At 41.1% G+C, this 18,635-nt stretch overlaps 1 protein-coding gene across 1 annotated transcript in view; it reads right to left on the bottom strand.

Moving 5' to 3' along the window:
- Positions 1–16,605, bottom strand: part of LOC123242992 (cytochrome P450 2B11-like) — a 29,456-nt gene extending 12,851 nt beyond the window's left edge. The window contains exons 1-6 of the mRNA XM_044671137.1: positions 16,441–16,605; positions 11,008–11,170; positions 10,343–10,489; positions 5,162–5,322; positions 3,127–3,303; positions 2,591–2,732 (exon numbers count right to left, since the gene is read on the bottom strand). Coding sequence (XP_044527072.1) covers positions 2,591–2,732; positions 3,127–3,303; positions 5,162–5,322; positions 10,343–10,489; positions 11,008–11,170; positions 16,441–16,605 — 955 coding nt within the window. The remainder of the gene's footprint in view (positions 1–2,590; positions 2,733–3,126; positions 3,304–5,161; positions 5,323–10,342; positions 10,490–11,007; positions 11,171–16,440) is intronic.
- Positions 16,606–18,635: the final 2,030 nt, after the last annotated feature.

Raw genomic sequence — 18,635 nt, 5'->3', positions numbered from 1 at the left:
AGGTTGTATCATCCACCCCTCATCCATCTTTCTTATCTCTCTCAACTAGCATCTTGCTTCATTCGTTTATCACGGGTTAGAATTAGATCTGCACAATAAACTCTAAGCCTCAATGCCTTAAAGCTCACTTCCAATAATAAAGCTTGATGATTATGCTTATTATTCTTTAAAAACTCTTGATTATAAGCCAATTAGCAATAATCAATTTCCATTTCCACAGCAAGATGGGTGAAGACTCCTAGTCAAGTGATGAGATAGCATAATTAAGAACCAATCACAATCTAGTTTGGGGGGCATTTTATGTAACCACTGAACTGTTAAAGAGCTATTCCAATAATCCAGACCTCTGGAATTGTCATCTGGCCCACCATTTTCTCTCTTTCTCTCTATCTCCTGGCTTCCCTGGCTTGCCAAATTGCTAAAGTCTTAGCCAAAATCTCATCTGGAAGAAGCCTTTCCTCATCCCTTTTAATGCAAGTGCCTTCCTCCTATTGAATACTCCCAAATTATCTAGTTTATATCTTGTAAGGAAAGCTAGATAGAGTTTCTCTCATTAGATTGTGAATTCCTTCAGGGTGAAACTTGGCTTTTCTTTATAGCCCAGTGCCTGGTACATAACAAATGTTTAATAATGTGTTTATTGTCAGACTGGCCTCTTGATATAGCCTCAAAACTTTGGACCACCCTGATTCTTGTGGCTTCTAGGTCTTTCTGTCTGCCTTATGAATGAACTTTCTTTTATGTTTGAGAGCATAAGTTCCTTAACAGTGGGAACTATAGCTGTCGTTTATTTGAATCCTTGGCACTAAAAGAAGTGATTGGTATATTCTAAGTATCTTTTAAATACATTTTAACTCATTCATTCATTCGTTTATGCATCATTACAAGTCTGAGAAGAGTGTTTCATCCGAGTCAGAATTTGAGGTAGGAAACCAGGGTAGGGTTAAAGAAACACTTCTCTGAATGGGAAAGTAGAAAGAATACCATCCCACAGAGATTTGTTTCTTGGGTTGGTCTTATTTAACATTTGGATAAATTGTCTGAAGAGGGAAGGCATCCTCTGACTCCTACTGTCTTAGGGTCTCCCCCTCTGGTAATTTCCCTGTTTCCCTGTTTTTATTATTATTGTTTTTGTGATAAAGATGATAATAATAGCTAGTATTTTTATAGCATCTACTATGTGCCTGGCACCTTGCTGAGCACTTTATCTCATTTATCCCATTTGGTCCTCATAATAATCCTGGGAGGTAGATTCTATTTTTATCTCCATTTCACAGTTGAGGAAACTGAGGTAAGCAGAGGTTAAGACACTAGAGTAATTTGCCATTTCCTTCTCCAGCTCATTTTACAAACAAGGAAAATGAGGCAAAGAGGATGAAGTAAATTGCCCCAGGTCACAGAACCAGTAAGTGTCCTAGGCCAGAGCTGAACTCACAAAGATGAGTCTTCCTGATTCCAGGTCTGACACTCTATCCACTGCATTATCCAGCTGCCTCTCTTAGGGACACCCCAGAAACTGCTTGAGAGGGCTAGATGAGAAAAGCCTTGCTAAAATGAGAAGTTCAGGAATTTCATAGCACATCATAACTGGAAGGTACCTTAGGACACCATCCCAAGTTTCCCTTGGCATCTTTTGAGTTAGGAGGGACTTCTGTGGCCATCAAAACCAACTTACACATTGCCGAAAGAATCCCCACTCCAACACACCTGAAAAGTGGTCAGCATTGGTTTGGAGACCCTTCCCAACCTCCTGAAATAGTCACTTGGTTCCACTTAGAGAAAACTCTCTTGATTTTTACCTCAAGCCTCGGTTGGCTTCTTTGCCACCTCCCCAATTGCTTTTGGTTCTCCCCCTGAGCCAAGTAGAAGAAGGTTACTTCTTTCCCACAGGACTATCCTTCAGATACTGGAAGATGTCATCACAGTCCCCCACCTACCTGATCCTCTCCAGGCTAAACATACAGTTTCTTAAATCACTACTCACACGCCAAGGACTCAAGGCCTTCCAATACCATGATTGCCCTTCTCTGGATGCTGTCCAGCTTATCAACATCTTTCCTAAATGGTGATCTCCAGAACCAAACATAACATTCCAGCTATGTTCTAAGGAGGGCACAGCAACACAGGACTAGCACCTCCTCGTCCCTGAAAACTACGCCCCTCTTTATGGAGTCCAAGATTCCATTCGCTCTCCCGGCTGACTCATATTGAACTGGGGGCCCACTTAAACCCCCAGATCTTTACTAAGCTACTGTTTAATTGTGAACCCTCATCTCATATGTAGGTTTTTAAAAACAAGATTGTACACTTTCCATTAATTTCTATTCAATTTCATTCATTAGATTCAATCTAATATTCTAGTTTGTCTAATTATTTGGGGATCAGAATTCTCTCATCTGCATGTTTGAGTTCAATTCCCATTTTTCCCACATGGGGAAACCAAGTCCCAAATAAGAGAAAGGACTTGTCCAAGGTTCCCTATTAAGCCAGGGGAAACACAAGTGCTACGACATTACCCCCAGGCTCTCCGGGTGCAGAAAAGGCACCTTCAGTAGTCCCAGCGATGCCCTCCCTTCAGATGCATGCTTACCTGCCACCTGGGGGTGTTTAAGAAGCAGAAGGAAGCCATAGCGCAGAGTGGTGCTGGTTGTCTCAGTGGCCGCAAAGAACAAACTCAGGACCGTAAGGACAAGGTTCTTAACATGGTACTCGGAACCTGGGATCTCCTTCTCCTAGGGAGGTTCACAACAAATAAAGAAGGAGGGGTGCAGAGAGCTCCCTGTCTCTGGTCGATGACTTCTATCCCAGAGGCTGAAGCTTCCTCTGCCTATCCTGATCTCTATCCATTTCAGTCTCCATTCTGTCTGCCCATGTGTGGATTAATGTTCCCCTTCCCGTGTCTCTCTCTGAGCATCACCCTTTTCTCTTTGTCTCTCTTCTTCTTCCTCCCACCCTGGCCTTTCTACCTCTCTTTTTCAGCCTCTCCCTCCATACCTCTCCATTTCTCCATCTCTCCTGGGGTTCTCTGTATCTCTTCCTGCCTTGTGGCTTTTGACCCTCCCCTTACCACAGTCCTTTTCTGTACAAATCACTAGGGTTTTTGTGTCGGGACAGAGAGAAGCTTACTTTTTCTATGCGGAGCAGGAAACTGTCTATGAAGTCCCGGGGGGAACTGGGATCCAGGCTCTCTTGGTGCCGCTCGACATTGCTAGAAATGAAGTCTTTGAGGTGCTGAGCTATCTTCAACACGCGGTAATGGGGCCCAGGAAAAAACTTTAGCACATTTGGGAACTGTTCAAACAACTGGAGAGAGAGGACATGGAGGAGGACTAAGGCCTGGCTATGCCCCCAACCTCCCGGGTCTTCCACTTCTCATCACGCTTCATTGGAATTGATCCACATGCCCTCCCTCCCACCACTGTGAATGTGAAATCCCCTTCCCCTTATTTTATATATTCTATAATTCTGTAATGCTTTATAGCTTTCCTGTTCTGATATAACCCCCCCACCATGATTTAAACTTCTGGCCTTATTTACACCAGGCTGACTAAGCTGTATATCCCCGGTCATTTTGTTCTATGCTTCTACTGCCACAAGGCTGTGAAATTATTAATCTGGCACACACAAATTATACCTACATATGCTTTGCTGACTCCGCCTATATGACCTCTACCCTATGTAAAATCCCTGTATCTCCATATCTGCTGATTTTAGGTTTATATCATAATTTCCTTTATAAGGGGGCTGATCTCAAGGCTCAAGGTCTTCAATTGCCAATCAGACTCTGGCTTTATTGTGAGACCGGCCCTCTCTTGATAAACCTATTTCTTTTTGGCTTGGAGACTTTATTTTATTTTTGGCATCTTGGCTAATAAATTTCCCCCATACCATGACCTTTCCTTACCCCTAATCCCAACCTGATCCCATCCCAAAACCATTCTTTTTGTCCCTGTGACCCCTTCCCTATGTCTTTTCTCCCTTCTCTTCCTTTTGGATTTTTATCTGACTAGAAATATTAATGTTCCAAATGAATGTTCCATGTTGTTGTTCAGTTGTTTCTGACTCTTTGTAACCCAATTTGGGGTTTTCCAGGCAAAGATACTAGAATGGTTTATTAATTCTTTCTCCAGCTCAAGGCTAGAGCCAAAATGGTGGCTTAGTAGCAGTGAAAACTGGAACTGATCCAAGAATTCTCCCAAGCCAACCTTAAAATAGTGCCTCAAAATGACTGAAGTCATAGAACCAACAAGGAAACAGAATGAGGGGGCTCTCCTGTGGAAAACAACTTGAAAGGTAGGCAGGGGAAATAAATTTTCATGGGATAAGGGGGAACCAGAATTACACAGTAAGTGGTAAGAGTGCCAGCTGATTTTCTTATTAACACTCCTTATTATTGAAATTATTGTGATCAATATTCCTATTCAGCCCCAGGGAAATACAGAAGAATAGTAAAGGCTGTTAGTAGAGCTTTTACAGACTCCTAGGAAATTCCCACCTTTACATGTATTAATATGGAAATTCCCCTAAAAGTCCCTTCATAACAAACCAGCAAGTAGTGATCTGGAATGATAGCATAATGAATGAAAAAATGGAGAAATTGCCTTCAAAGGCTAAGCACATCCCTGAACTATTCTCCCAACCCCATAGCCAAGGAGATGAGCCAAACATACCCTTGAAAAATATTGAAAGTTACTGGAGAATGAAAAATTGTTAGTAACAAAGTTAATGTATGACTTAATCCATTATCTACAAGGGGAAAAAAAGTATGTTGAATATGGAAATCCATGCCAAAATGTACGTAATCTTAAGAGAAGGTTATAAAAAATAAAGCCAGCCTGAGGCTGACAACAGTCTTTGGGATACATGACTGAAACGCTGACTGTATCCATTTGTCTTGATCTGCTGATGCTGTTACACCCCCTCAAGCCCCTGGACCAGTGGAGAGCAGGCTCTCCATATTAATGGCACCCAAACAGGCTCTCCTCTTACCTACATCCTTTCCTCTGTGTCCTCTCTTTTCTGTTTCCCCTTATTTTCTTCCCAATGTGTTTTTCTTCCTTTGTTCTCCACTACTATCTCTTGTTTCCCTCTCCCTGTGTCCATGGCTTCCTTGTCTCCCCGGGCACCTTTGTGATCCCCCTTCTTGGTCCCCAAGTCAAACCTGCATCCATGAGGAGCTTATAATGGTAAAAGCTTCAACAAACATGTTCAGTATTTCCTGGAACTGGGTGTCTTGATAAGAGAAGCGTTCACCAAACACAATCGAACAGATGATATTGGCTGTGACTGAATGGAAAATGAAGGTGGGATCTAGCAGGGCCCCTGGGGAAAAGAGAGGACAGAAAAGGAGAGAATTAAAAGAAGGATGGTAAGAAGCTCCAAAGTATATACTATCTGTGTGTCTTTGTTTTCTGGTAGCCCAAGAAAATCTTTTTCTCTTCTCTTGGTGAAAATCCTTAGAGCAAAAGGAAATGATTCACAGAGGGAGCCTGTGGAGCAAATTCTAAGTCTCTGGGAAGGGAAAAGGACCATCTCTTCCCACCTCTGGCATCCATTCTGTGACTTGTGAAGAGAGAATTAGACTCTCTTAGTTTATTTTTGCAATCAATCAACAAAATTTAATTTAATCAAATCAAGAACTTAAAGTACCCCTACTTAGTACCTAGCTAACCATTAAGTAAGAGAGCTCACAAGTCACTTACTAGTTCACAACCCCAAAGGCCACAAGCACTGCCCGCTCTTGTGCAGTGCTAGATAAATTGGGAGGTTGTGATTGGTTCCCATGAAGTGGGGGAGAGACAGAAAGTGATGTGGAAAAAGGCCAAGCCCAAGGACTGATTCATTCATTCTGCATTGATGAGCCAGGCTAATGGGAGACTCTTGGAGGCAGTCACTTTTTCTTGGGTTCGTCCTTGGCTAGAGCTTTCTGTGCTGAGAGGCTTGCTGGGTGAGTGACTGTAGCTGAAGGAGGAGGCTTGTGTTGGTGGATTTCTGGCTAAAGATGCCACCTGGACTTCCATATGGAGATCGGGACTTGAGGGAGCTCTTGCTCGGGGCTGAGCAGGACTTCACCAGATCAGCACTTAGGCTCTAGTAGGCCAGACAGTCTCTGCCTCCTTCCTATATTTCCTACTTTTTTGTAAACATTTATTAATATTCATTTTTAACATGGTTACATGATTCATGCTCCTACTTTCCCGTTCACCCCCCGCTCTCCTCCCACCCATGGCCGATACACATTTCCACTGGTTTTAACTATATTTCCTACTTTAATATCTCTACCTTGGTGTAAATAAAAGCTGCTAGTGGTTTTTTCTGACTTAAGGGTTAATATTTTATAATTGGCAACCACAATCTTACTTTTATAACTCTCATATTTAGTCAAACCTAATTTTAAGACACCATCTGTGATTTTGCCTCTTTCTTTTCTTTTATTCCTTCCCATTCAGACTTTTTGAAGAGAGATGAGAGAAGTTATGAACAGTGAGCCAGGCCAAAGACAGTGGAGCAGCTAAGAGTTGACCCTTGAGTTGAAGAATATATGCCACCCCAAACTTAAAGTTGCCCAGAACTTGCTGAATACCTCAGTTTCTATGAACTCTGTGACTCATGAACCAGGGAGAATTCCATCTTGAGCATAACATGAGGGAGTAGATCCAGCACTCTGTGCCACCTATCACCTTCATCGCTTACATTCTGCTGACTCTTCTTCTTACACTGACATAGTCAATAAATGCCAGTGTTTGCTACAATGACGCATCCATGAAGTTTTATTGCATTTAGAAAAACAAAAGACAATGTTGGTGATGAGAAGGTCATGAGACACCCAATCACCACTATTGCTGTCTCCAACTCCATTTCCCCCCAAGGAGTCCCTGCCATGTCTGAAAGTCTGTGCCTCCTCTAGAGTTAGTCATCCAGAATTACAAACTTGTCTTCTTTCAGCACATCAATGATGAGGGTGTCCAGGTCTTCATGAAATTTTTCTTTGACTTTACTAGGTTTCATCATGGTGGGAACAGATACACTGATGATGGTGGCATGGTATGTTCCTACAATTGAAAATTGCATTGCCACGAGCTTCTCATTCACTCTTTTGGGAGGCATATAAGCTTGTTGAATAGATTAGATTTGACTGTAAAACCTACACCAGTATCATAGGTTCTTCATCACCACAGCCAATCTAGAAAAATGCTCTGACTTCAGTAAGCTGGCCTTCATTTGCCAGCCTTGTTTCACTCAGGACTATTTGGATGAAATACCAGCTGAGTTCTCTCACAACAAGAGCTGTTCATTCTTTCATTTCTACTGGATTTAATAGCATCTGTAAGTGTGCAATAGTGAATGGAATTATCTTTGCAAACATTTTTATATAATTCTTTGTGTTTCAACCACAGAATGGAATTCCTGCCTGCTGCAATAAGCAAGTGAGGATGAGGTGAAGTAGACAATTCACAGGATTCCTTTTCTACCTCCTTCTTTACACCAGGAGGTAAGTAATGTAGTCGTTTAAAAGGCTTCTCAGACACCCCAGGGGATATAAAATCCCACTACTGCTTCAGTCCAATGAGAAGATGACTGTCTGCCCTGGATCATGTGAAGATAGAATTATCTCTCTTTATTATTTCTAATGTAATCAATCAACAACCTTTAGTTTAATCAATCAAAAATTGGTTGAAAACACCCCTACTTAACACTTGACCAGTCACTAGGTGAAAGAATTCACAAGTCAAAAACTCTCACCTCCAAAGGGGACTGCCCTTTCTGAGTAGGGTAGGGCTAAGCAGTTTTGAAACTGTGATTGGTTCCTGTGAAGAGGGGAAAGAGACAGGAAGTGATGTGGAGAAACGACTGTAAAAAATCAATGGCTTCCTAGATTCGGGACTTCTCTCTTTGGAACTTCTGGCTTGGAGTCATTCCTTCCTTGGTGCTTGAAGAGACACTTCCCTTGGTCCTACAGTGGCGAATGGATTGATTCCTTCCTTGGTTCTTAAGTGAGGAGACACTCTCTGTTCATTGGCACTTTGATGTGTCACTCCCTTCAGTGTGAGTTCTGGTGAGATTCTTGGTGATCTTAGCCTCACATGCACTGAAGGTTCTCGGTGAATTCTTCAGCATCTCCTGGTTCTTCAGATTTTGACTTCCTAATTAGGACTTTGGATTCTGGTGAGATTTGCTTTTGGATTTGCATTTGTGTTCTGGAGACATTAGGATTAAATTTAGGGTATTTGTAGCTAGGCAGTACTTTCTATCTCTTTATCTACATTTTTCCACTTTCACTCTTTCCACCTCTTTGTAAATAAAGCTGCTAAAAGTCATTTTGACTTAAGCCATAATATCTTTAAATCGCAACCACAATATTACTTTAGAACTTTCATTTTAGCATAAAATCTAAATTTAAATTCTTACAGCCATTTGTATGCAGGGTTGTGACAGTAGTTCCAGTATATCTACACATGCTACTTCATCACTAGCTTGTCCCCACAGGACTTCAACATAGGTAAAGTAATAACAGAATAAAATAGTAAAATACATAAAATAATGAAATAGTAAAAGATAAAATGATATAGATGATGTCTTTTGACTCAAGCATAAACTGGATTTAAGTGAGGCAAAGTCATCAGCCTCACTCTCTCTTCCAGATTCAGTAAAGTTCATTGGCAGGACAAAAGTCAAGATTACTGGAGAAGGCTCAGGATGCAGCAGATAGCCTTGGTGTCTTTTATGTCTAACCAAGATCCAAGTGCTCCATAGGACCTGCTTCAGATGCCTTCATGGCCCATTGAATCATATTGATCACATCTGCCTGTTCTGCTGGGGATAAGTCTTCACATCCTTGGAGTAGACACCCCCTAATTCACTGACAGGTTAGAGGTCTATTGGTTACCCTCAAACTCATTTAATCCATCTGCCAAGACAGTTTGACCTAGATATGGCCACTTCATATGCTGCAACTTCTTGGAGCTGCAGGTGAAAGTTGAGTGACAAATAGACCCCAAAGGAGGACAAGTAGCCCTGAAAAGGCCTTGGCAGCCCTCACATCAGAAGTACTAGTCCTCCCTGAATACACCATACACTACTGTATTTCAAATATATGTTTTTAAACCTATATGCTCACAACATAATAATTATGACAGAATCTATTAATGTCAAGAAAATAGACCTGAGAAAGGAAAATATTCACAAAGGTTATGGATAGTCAACCCAAAACATAAATAAGAAATTTCATATTTTATTGCTCATCAGCTCTGGGAGGTGGGAGGGAGGATGAGGTGGGAGGAAAAGAACATGAATCATATGACCATGGAAAAATATTCTAAATTAATTAATCAATTAAAAAAGGAAAAAATAAAAAAATAATTTTTTGATTTCATATTTTAATATTCAATTAATGTATCATCTCCTAGGCTAGAGAGTAACCCAGGAGTCAGAGAAAAATGTCACAAAGAGCAAAATTCCATTTGGGGCTCTTAGGCTACCAGAAGGGGTCTAGACAGTGTGCAGAAGTGGCAAATCCCAAACAGCTCAGTAGAGTGCTCCCTGGCAAGTTGGTTGGGTGGTTGTCCTTTGTACACAAAGAGGACTAAAATGACATCACTATGTTAGGGTCAATGTACAGTACATCTGACTGGGGCTGATCAGGCCAATATGAGCTTGGGAAACTATACCATGGGTTGGCACAAATAGGCCATATGAATAATATATAAAAAGCCCTAAGGAGTAATTAAAACAGCAATAACAATAATCATAACACTAACCATTTACATAATGCCAGGCCCTGTACTAAGCACTTTACAAATATCTCATTTGACTCACAATAAACCTAGAAGGTCCATGCTATTATTATCCCCATTTTACAATTGAGTAAACTGAGGTAGACAGAGGTTAAGTGACTTCCCCACTGTCACACAGCTAGAAAGTATCTGAGTCTGGTTTTAAGCTCAGGTCTTCCTGAATCCAGATTTAACATTCAATTGACTATGCTAGCTAGCTGTCTCAACATAAATGCTGAGTAAAATATATGTTGCAATCTGACCTAATTCAAGCCCCCGGCTGGATTTTGATCTATGTAAAATTGGTCCATATTTGTCAATGCTCTAAATGAATAATGCCACAACACAGGTGTTTACTTGCCTCATTGTAATTTGTTACATGTTCAAGACTCTTAGAAGGCCATCTTGTCTCTTATTCTCAGACTTTGTGCCTCTACCTCTTGCTCCCTTTCCTGGCTTTTTCTCTATCTGCCTGAGTCTTTCTATTTCTCCCTTTTATTTTCTATACTGTATATATGTCTCTATCTCTCTGAATTTCTGCACCTGTCCCTCCCATCTCATCTTCTTACCCTGGGATTTCTGGAGTTCCTCTACCAGGCATTGGGCTTCTGTCTTTATTTGTTCTTCAATACTCTTCTTTCCCATCCCAAAGTCCCTGAGGGTAGCAATTGAGACTCTTCGAAGTGTCTTCCATCCATCATATCTAGAAAAAAAACCTGGGAAAAAGAGAAAGGGATGGGAAGCAGAGAGCTGGAACCCTTTCATATAATCAGTGTATCATATATTTAATCCTCAGGTTCATGTCCTCAACACCTCCCTGCAAGTAACTCCTTTTGATTCTTACTACTCTTTGTCCCCTACATTCCTCACCCTATAATTCTCTTACCTTATCATGATTTCCCTTTTCATCTTCTTTCCCTAAATTACTCTTCTCTCACTTTCCCTACCTTTTTTCCAATGCCCCTTTATCCACTATACCATTTCTCCCTGACTTCCTATAATAGCCCTCTCCTAATCTTCCCTCCCTAGCACTTTCCTGGATCATCTCCCATAGCTTGTCTCCTCAAGGTCACTGCTCCAGGAACCTCTTTGACTTCTTCTCCTTCTATAATTTGAGTCTCATCCTTATCCTGGTCTTCTTCATTCCAACACCCACCCTCACTGTATCCCCTCCACCCTGATCCTCTGTCTCTCCCCTCCCCAAGTATACATAATTTCTCTACAGCTTGCTCACCATATCTTTGAAAGATCAATTCAGCTATAGAAAGGGTCCCACGGCCACTGAACACTTCTGCATTATCCACCAGGGCCTTCTTCACAGCCTCATGTCCACATAGCACAACGACCCTCCGGGTACCCAGATAGACAGTGAACACATCTCCATACTTGTCTCGAAACTGCAGAGAACAAACACACCCACTCTACCATCAATGATACAGTCCTAGGTGTCCCAGGGTCTCAACCTCTAGCCACCTCTGTCCTGGGTCCTAATACCACCAGGAACTTCTCTAAAACTAGAGTCTTAGATAATATGGTAATTTAATTTCTTCTCTAGCATTAGCATCCTTCCCAGATATAAGATCTTTTGTTCTAGAATAAAATCATTGATAGCGAGATAAAGGACCCTAGGCATCCTCTGGGGGGGAGGAGGTATCAAATTCTTGGCCCACTGTGACCTGAACCAGATAAATTGTAACTGGGAAATGTTTAACAAAATAAATAAATGTACAATACAACACGGAAAATGTTAATTTGTGATTTTCTAAGTCAGTACCCTGAAAGGATCTGTTTCTATATGAACTTGACACCACTAATCTAGTCCAATCTCCTTGTACTGCAGATAGAAGAACTGAGGCCCAGAGAGAGTAAATGATTTCCCCCAAATTGCACAGTTGATCAGTCAAGTCAATAATCTTTAATTAAGTGCCTTCTATGCTTCAAGCACTTTATGCTTAAGCAATGGGGATTCTAGGGAAAGCAGAAGTAGTCCCTCTTTTGAGGAGCTTCCATTCTAATGGAGGGGATAGTATGCTGACTCCATACATATAAGTTATATCCAGGGTGTAATAAATAAAAATTAATCTTGGAATTTTTATACTAAATTTATAAGTATTTATTAGTAGAGAGAAAGAAGGTATTACCACGCTAACTACCCAAAGGTCTCCTGCCATGTTGCTGCTGCTTCATCAGGTCCTAGATTTCCAACCAGCCCTAGTCCATTTCACAATGGTCAGCTAGGGGGCCCAGCTAACCACATGATTGGGCCAGATAAATTAAGGCCAGCCAAGGAGCAGGTTTGAGTTCAGGAAGAGATTGGAGCCAAAAGACCTAGTTCCTGCTTGTCCTGGCATTTATATCTTGCCAATGACTTTACACCTCTTCAGCTTTTGATTGGACAGTCTGGGTCATGTGTTCTAATGTCCAGGCACATAATCATGCCACACCATTGGGTCAGAGGCCATGCAGGGGGGCTTCCATCCACCCATTCTGGAAGTCACTGCACTGTCACTTTGCATCCTACCTTGGGGTTTATGAGCCAACTATGAGTTATATTCTTATGTTAAATTTGTACTATTGCCCCAATCTGATTCTTTGGTAGATAAGCATGTTGTCTCCTCACTTTTGATTCTCCAGGAAATGAACATATAGTCTCCTTAGTGAATCATTCTACATATGGTATCTATACATTTTAGGATTGTCCCACCAGAGTGCAGGAGGGAACAAAAAATATTGTACATTTCATGGAAGGTGTAACTACCATTTAGATAATTAAAAGAAAGAGGAAAATAAAAGATGATTGATAGGTGCATTGACAAGGAGCTATTAGGGGAGCATTCCCCCTTTTGGCACAAGATTTTTACAATCAGGATAAAATATCAATGCATGGGAAGAACAAAAGTAGATGGAGGGCTTGATCCCACTTCAGTTCAGTTGATTATATCCAAAGGTTCACTTAGAATCTCATAATGTAGCAATTGATTTCTGAAAGCATCCTCTATTGTTGTCATCTTTGTAGTCCATTTGAAATGTTGAAGGTCCTTACAGCATCTTCTTGGGAAATCTGCTTTCCTGGTCCAGGTTATTGGTGATATCTTTTCCTAAAATTGCTTTAAAAAGATCTTAGGCTGTGTGACCCTGGGCAAGTCACTTGACCCCCATTGCCCACCCTTACCACTCTTACACCTAGGAACCAATACACAGAAGTTAAGGGTTTAAAAAAATAAAAAAAATAAAAAGATCTTAGGCTTTGAACTTTTAGGATAATTACATAATCGACCCCTTCAGAAAGATAAGATACTCCCCAGGATCTAATCTTAGTATAACCTGAATCTAACACATCAACAATAGACTTGACACAGGATGTATGGCTAAGCTATTAGGTAGGTTATTGATTTTTTAAAGCATTAAATAATAAATGGATCAATTCTCCCAAAAACAAAAGGAAAAGGAAAATTACATTTTAAAATATATTTAAATCATATATGTGTGTATATTATATTATAATGTATATTATATTATATATATGTTTAAATTAAAATCATAACAAGTCCTTGAATCACATTCAAAATCTAATGGAGGTAGTTCATGTTCTACAAGCATATAGGACAGGTACGACAATATTGAAGTTACCCATCATCAACCAAGACCACAGAAAGTTGCCATACTAAATAAAAAAGAAGAGACAGAAGTCTGACAAAAAGGGAGATATGATCCCCTAGTCTGATTTCCATTCCAAACATAGAGATAGCAAGCCAGAGTTAAAGCCAAATAGAGATATATTTTAGTCTCATATCTTAAAGGCAGAAAACATGGAAGTCTGACCTCAAGACTTGCTGAACAGCTGAGACAGGTCCTCTACTTTGGCACTGACATTCAACCCCACAGGAGTTGTACACATCCTTTATCCTGTGCTCATCTGCACTTATCAGTGACTTGTTATGGAATCAGCCACAAACAGCAGTTAAAGTCCTATAATATTTAATAACCAATAGCAGGTTTCAATAGTCCAAAGCTTTTCATGCAATGTTGTCAGGGCTGACAAGCATTATAAACTGATACTTCAATATCAAATATCAATCATGATTCCATAAACTCAAGTTTAAAATAAAAATCAATCATATTTAAATTAGAAAGAAAAAATCCAAAAGAAAATCATATTGCAAATCCCATTAATCTCTTTTGCTTTAAACATTTGCTTCCATTTCTCAACTTACTGTTCATTATAAGAAAGAAAAATTTTTGTTTCATTATTAGATGTCAGAGTTAAAACCAACTCAGGTCCTTTTAAGGCAGTGAGGTTAGCTGCAGTGTCTGCCCAATGATTTGCTCTAGAAACAGGGTCAATGTCACCTGTATGGGCAAAACAATGAATCAGAGCTGTGGGTAGTTGGAGAACAGAGAGTAAGTCATTAATGATCTCTGCATTTACAATACTGTTACCAGCAGAAATTAGAAATCCTCTATGCAACCAAAGAATTCCAACAGAATGACAAATAGTAAAAGCATACTGGAATCTGTGTAAATTGTTGCTTTCTTTCCCTTGGTAAGTATACAGCCATTTTTGAGAGCCAGCAGTTAGTTCTGTGTCTGTGCACTAATATTAAAGAGTAGAGAAACTGACCAAATGGTAGCAAATTCTGTAACTACAACAACTCCAGTGTAACATATGTCATTCCTCATAAAATAAGAAACATCAGTGAACAGAATTAAATCTGTGTTTTTTAAAGGTGTGTCATAAAGATCATCACAGGGTTTTTCAACCATGTCTACTGCTGATTATATAATTGCCCCCAGAGATTGGCAAATTAGGAAGCAATGTTGAAGGATTAAAGGCTATACAGCATTTTAGTATGATATTTAGGATATTTCCCTAACAAAGTTATCTCATATTTAGCAAACCTTTAATCTGAAAATGCCTGTGTCCTATCAGCAGTAATATATCGACCTCACACAGGCACAGAATTGTTAGGGAGTCTGATTTAATTACAGGTAGAGCTGTGGCCACAACCACTCTAAGGCAGGGCAATACTCCAGCAGCCACTGAATCCAGATATGCTGAAAAATAAGCAATTGGGCATTATGCAGGACCTAAAGTTTGAGTTAAGACTCCAGAACCTATCCTCCTCTGTTCATGTACATACAAGGTAAATGGCTTTTTTATAATCTGGAATTCCTAGAGCAGGGGCAGACATAATGCCTTGTTTTAATTCTGAAAGAGCTTACAGGTGTTCTGAATCTAATTGGAGTGGTTCAGAGACTAAATTTTAAGTCAGAGTTACAAGGAGATTAGTAATTTCCCTATACCAAGAAATACACTGTCTACAGAACTCTGTTGCCTCCAAATTGCTTTCAGCTGCCTCTTGATAGATAAAGCAGCCATTTGCTGAATGGTTTCAATGCACTTGAGGGAAATGGAGAAGGCTCCAGCAGTCAAAATAAAACCTAAATATTCTACCTTTGGAAGACTACACTGAACCTTTACCATAGAAAACTTGTGGCCTCTCCTGTGTAGCTCTAAGAGAAGATGCCTACTGTCTTCCTGGCACATCTATACATCTGATGCTGTTAAAAGCAAGGCAAATTGTATTAAAAAGCTCCCTCCAGAAAATGATATTAGCTAAATCCTGCTTTAAAATTTGTGAAAACAAAATTGGGCTCTTTACAAATTTCTGAGGTAATCTCATACATGTCCACTGGTAACTTTTCCAGATGAAAGCAAATATATTTCTGGAATCTTTATGGATAGGAGTGGAGAAAAATACAGAACACAAAGGTAAATTGAAGATCATCTCAGAGGGAAGGCACTAGCAGGAGCCAAGGTTGAGCTTTCAACCGAGAAGTGAAAGAATCAGGATTTATGCCCCAATTCTCACACTCCAAATTCTGAAGCATTCATTTCTTTCCCTTCTGTTTTTACCTGACTCTATCCAGTCAAGATTCCAGACCTTGCTTCTTTAAAGTAGAGATGTAGAGCTAGAAGGGACCTTATAGGGGAGCTAGGATGCTTAGTGGATAAAGTAGAGAAGATCTTGGTTCAAATCTGGCTTCACATACTCCCTAGCTATGTGACTCTGGTCAAGTCACCTAACCCCAATAGCCTAGCCCTTGCCACTTTTCTGTCTGAAAATTAATATTAAACAAGAAGGTAAGGTTTTTAAAATTGTGTGTGTGTGTGTGTGTGTGTGTGTGTGTGTGTAAATAGAAGGAACCTTAGAAGTCACCTTGTTCAATATTAACCTTTTATAGAAGAGGAAACTGAGACATGTGATTTGCCCAAGATTACCTAGATAATAGGTGGCAGAGCTTAGATTTGAACCCAGGTCTTCTAGACATCAGGTCCAGTGCTCTATCCACAACACAATCATTTCCCAAGGTCCACTTCTTTGAGGGCCTCTCTCCCTTTACCAATGGTCTAACCTCCCAAATTAATGAATAACTTCACAATATTTAGTCTTCAGTGTACAGACATGAGACTTAGATCTGTGAAGGTCTCTATGGTTCTCCAGCCCACTCCTCACCCAGGTCCCATCCTTTTAAAGAATATCAAAGCATTCCTCTCCCCAGGAGAGAAAAGAAAACAAGCAACCATATCACAAGCAGTCTCATACTTCCCTGACCCAGAAAGGCCCTAAGTCCACTCAACTACCCAGACAAAAGGAGAGCTCACCTCCAAGAAGGATTTGAGGATGCCATGGCGGCCCATGTGTAGCAGGTTGCCTAGAAGAGGCAGAGGTAGGGGCCCTGGAGGGAGGTTACCTTTCTGGGGTCTCTTGGCTAGAAGTAGAAGGAGCCCCAAGAAGATAGCTAGGAGGAGGAGGCCCCCAGCATCCATGGCCTGTCCTCTGATGGTGTAACTCCCTTCTGCCCCTGCCTACTAACTGGCCTGAACTTTTATTCTAGCCAAGGAAGGAGGTTCAACCACCTCCAATCAAAGTTAGGTAACTATCATGCCTCTAGGACTGATTTACCACCACCACCCCACATCCCAGACTTCAGGCTGAGATAACACACAGGATCCAGGAGGTCCTTCCTTGGTCCCATGCCTTGATAGGATGCTCCCTTCCCCCTCAGGGGTCACCTGGCTCTCTCAGGGCTACTGCCTGACCCTTTGTCTTTTCCTGTCTCTCACCCTCTCTTCCCAAGTGTGCAGTCAAGAGGAAGAGGTCTAAAAGCCACATGCTCTCTCAGTTATTCTGTTTCCACTTCAGCCCACACCCAACCCACACTGGCTTTACAAGTTCTGTGTCAATATGATCAGAATTGTCCTTGTGTTTACTAGGTGAGCCTCCAGTGGCTCAAAACTTTTCCCAGCTGCTAAGGAGATCAGGTGCAAGATAACCTGACCTGTGAATCTGGAGGAGGACTGTGGCTTAGAGTGAACCCCATGCTCATAATTGAGCCAAACCTATATGAGACTGGGGATGTGAAAAGGTCTCCCTTTGACCACTTTTTAGGCTTGGTTTCAGCTACTTTCCAAAGACTGGGTCCTTGGGAAGCAACCAGGATGAGAGAGCTTTCTTGAGTCCCTATTATATAATTATCCATTGGAAAAGTCAGAAATATATAATCTACAGAAGAGGAGACTGTGGGAGGAAAGGGGTAGCACATAATAGATGTCTTATAGAATTTAAAGGGCCATATCATGGAAGAGGTATCTGCTTTGTTCTGTTTGGACCCAGATGGCAGAACTAGGTGGAAATTATAGAAGTCAGTTTAGGCATAAAATCAGGAAAAAATGTCTAATAGTAGATTGGCAAGGGCTAGGCTATTAGCATTAAGTGACTTGACCAGAGGGTTCCTCTGCAGTAATCTTTAGGCAGAGGCTTAATAACTACTTATTGGGTGTATATTAGTAGGAATTTGGGGGAGGGTGCAGCTGAACTAGATGGCCCTGAGGTCCCCTCCAGGGCTGATATTCGGTGGATCTGTGACCTATGGACTGGCCTAACCCTTAAGGAGAGCCTGCTCCAACAAGGAGACAACATTATTCAAGTGTGATGCTAGAGATTGATTGGAATGCCTGCCATGCCTTATCTTCCCCACTTCATGCATGATGCTATAGGCTATCCAAAAACTGGGCCCTGAAAGGTACTTCCAGAGAAAATCTTTCCTCAGAGGGTGAATATGCTGAAAGAGGAATTCCATCAGGTTACATGGAGAATTTAGAAACCTTGGCTGAGGAGAATCAAAACTCTGTCCTTAGGGGAACTTCCATCCTCAGAGAGAGAACTCAGCCATGGGCAGAGTTTTTTTTAAGGAGGAGAGACATCCATTTGTCTGAAAAAGACCTGGGAGTTTTAGTGGACTTCAAGTTCAAAAAATCAGTCTCTTGATGTGATAGCTGGATGAGATAATACTATCTTGGGCTAAATGAAGAGATACACAGGTCTTAAGGGAAAGAAGGTGATAGTCTGAATGTCCTCTCAAATGGTGAATGTCCAGAGGTGGGCAACCAAAACAGTGAAGGTCCTTGAAGAGTCCATGTCCCATAAGAGGATTGAGTAAAAGAACTGGGGGTGTTTAGACTGGAGAAAAAGACTCATGTGGATAAAGGACTGGCAAGTAGAAGTGAGTTTAAATCAAGTCTGTCTGATCCTAGTGAGCAAAAGGAAGGATAATGGGTAGGTTCCAAATAGGTGGATTCTTAAAGATATGAGCTGTCCCAAAGTAGAAGGGGCTGCCTTGGTAGAAGGTGCCCCCCCACCTCCTTGGAGATCTTTAATTAGAAATTGGGCAACCTGCCCTGAGGAAGACCCTAGTCTGACAAGGACACTAACTGTTGAGGTAGGGCAGGAGCCCTCATATCAGAGAGGCCTCTGGGGATCTGGGTCAAGTTTGGCTTTGAGAGAGCACATGATAGCA

The sequence above is a fragment of the Gracilinanus agilis genome, chromosome 3 (assembly GCF_016433145.1).
Source record: "Gracilinanus agilis isolate LMUSP501 chromosome 3, AgileGrace, whole genome shotgun sequence".
Lineage (NCBI taxonomy): Eukaryota > Metazoa > Chordata > Mammalia > Didelphimorphia > Didelphidae > Gracilinanus > Gracilinanus agilis.
This window is presented reverse-complemented; position numbering and strand designations above follow the sequence as displayed.